The sequence below is a fragment of the Trichechus manatus genome, unplaced genomic scaffold (genome assembly GCF_000243295.1).
Source record: "Trichechus manatus latirostris isolate Lorelei unplaced genomic scaffold, TriManLat1.0 scaffold00104, whole genome shotgun sequence".
Classification (NCBI taxonomy): domain Eukaryota; kingdom Metazoa; phylum Chordata; class Mammalia; order Sirenia; family Trichechidae; genus Trichechus; species Trichechus manatus.
In genome coordinates, this window is record NW_004444040.1 from 25,700 (window position 1) to 28,153 (window position 2,454).

Sequence of the window (2,454 nt, forward strand, 5' to 3'; positions counted from 1 at the left end):
TCCATACAGTAGTTGTGAGTCACCCTGGAGTCGATTCTGACTCACGGTGACCCATGTGTGCAGAGTAGAAATGCTCAATAGGGTTTTGAACGCTGTGACCTTTTGGAAGGAGATTGCCAGGACTATCTTTTGAGGCACCTTTAGGTAGGTTCGAACTGCCAACCTTTCAGCTAGCAGACAACATCTTAACCTTTTGCACCACCCAGGGATTCCAATAAATGATACAGTGTTGTAGTATTGCCTGTTTAATCGTTTATCTTGCTTGTCATTGTTCAGAGTTCAGAGGTTGAACAAGTAGCAAAACAGTAAGAAAAAGTGAGGCGTTGGGAGCAGAAAAACAATTGATTTATCCTTGTATCTCATTGTTCTGTGGTTGTAGACCTTCATCATCAAGCATCCCTTAGGACACTGTTGACTTATAAGCAAACTGGCTTAAATAACAAGGAAATGTTTTCTCTCTAATGAGTGGGAGTCCAGAGATAGGTGGGATCCAGGAACAGTAAGGCCTAGCAATGTTGTCACAGACCCACATTTCTCCGTCTCTGCACTCAAATGGAGCCCTGGTGACACAGTGGTTAAAGCAATCAACTGCTAACTGAAAGGTTGGTGGTTCGAAACCACCAGTGGCTCCACGGGAGAAAGATGTGGCAGTCTGCTTCCATAGAGATTTGCAGCCTTGGAAACCCTATGAGGTTGCTATGAGTTAGAATCGAGTCGACAGCAGTGGGGATGGGCACTCAATTAGAGCAGAGGTGTTTCCTCAACTTCGTTCCACTCTTGGGGCACCTGGATCAACATGATTCCTTATTCTCACCCATCAGGAGAGAGAAAGGCTTCAGTTTCCTAGATTGCTCTGCAAGCCTGTTCTTTAGTCTTATGTATACAATTTAAGCAAGGCCCATACTTCAGTTAGTCACCGGCAAGTGAGATGTAGTTGTCTTAATTGGTTTAGTCTAGTCACCTGGGATGCGTTAAACACTGGGAAGTCAACCAAAATGTGCCTCATCACTCTATTAACCTTTCTGAGTCTCAATTTTCCCTTATGTAAAATACCTATTCCCAGGTTGTTTAGAAAATGAAACAAGATCAAATTTATATTCTATCTTCGATAATACATGACATCTAGCGGTTGTTCAATGAATGGAGAACATCATTATGGAGGAAATACCCCACACCAAGAGATGGAGGAATCATACTCACCATGCACAAACACCTCAGTGCCCTGACCTGACTCATACTCCTTGTCAGGTTTCCCTTTCAGGAACTTCACGCAGTAGTAGGTGCCAGCATCTGCAAGAGTGATACCACTGATGCGAATGGAAAAATCTATGTTGCCAGCTTTGGTGGTGTCTCCAATTGGTTTTACCCTGGGAAAGAGACCTTTATGGAAGTCGTAGATTAATTTCCGGTTTGCTCCAGTTCCCTTGAACCACAAGACGGGTCCATTTGGGAGTGAATCTGGTACAGTACAACTCAAGGTGAGTGTGTCCCCAGTTAATACAGTCTCCGACATCTCAGCTTGTTGCACCTGAAACTTCCCATCTGTGGTTCCTGCAAAGAAACTCAAAATCATCTCCCATTTCCCCAGCTCTGGCCTAGACAGGATGGAGGAGCCTGGATCTAGGTCATGGTTGCACCTCACTCACTAATTCTCTTAATAACGTGTTTGAACACGCACAACCTGAGTTTACAGAGGTCTCTACAAGTGGAGGAAGCTCCTCTCTTCAGTGCTAACAGTGAGGAGTCAATCCAGAGGCCCAGCTCCACCAACAGCACAACCCTATTTCTAAGACTCTAACCAAGGTAAGAGGAGGCTAGGGAGGGAGAGAGGGGGCTTTGTACAGGAGTTGTGTTAATGGGAGAGACTATTCCCTCACCCATCCAAAAGCCAAAAAATACTCAATAAGCTTGGAGGTAGGATCCAACTCCCCCCACCACCACCCCACACCTCCAGTGAGTTTGGGGTTGATCTTCATCTCTCCTGAAGGTGACCATCCACTAAATATTTAGAGATTAGTGCTGAGAAGTGTGGAGAAAGGGGAAGAAGTCAAGAGCAAAGCGAAATAAAGAAGGGGCATATGGAAGGACTACGTTCACGAAGATAGCATCTTCTTCCTCCACTTACCTTCTCAAGACTGTAGCAAGGGTCTATTTGTCCCCCTTAACAACAAAAAAGGAGAGCCTCCAAGCTCTCACCAGTTTTGGAGGGTCAATCACTGACATTATCCCTGCCCCCACCACCACTACCACCACCATCACTACTTCACACTGTATCAGGTTCTGGTGATAACCTCTTCTCTGCAGGTTGTCAGACCGTCAAAACCACAGACCACAGACTGCCCAATGCAGGGTAGGGAGTCAGGGGAACTCCGGAGCTGGCAAGGCTGAGAAGCAATGTTGAGAAAGAGGCCTGCACTACTTTATTTAGCTTGACAGAAACATGTGAGTTTTCCA

At 45.6% G+C, this 2,454-nt stretch overlaps 1 protein-coding gene across 1 annotated transcript in view; it reads right to left on the minus strand.

Annotated features, from left to right (window-relative positions):
• Nucleotides 1-1,200: 1,200 nt before the first annotated feature.
• The window catches only part of LOC101354449 (signal-regulatory protein delta), a gene marked incomplete at its 3' end in the record, with an annotated part of 47,159 nt that continues 45,905 nt past the window's right edge, over nt 1,201-2,454 (minus strand). The window contains exon 3 of the mRNA XM_023737494.1: nt 1,201-1,551. Coding sequence (XP_023593262.1) covers nt 1,201-1,551 — 351 coding nt within the window. The remainder of the gene's footprint in view (nt 1,552-2,454) is intronic.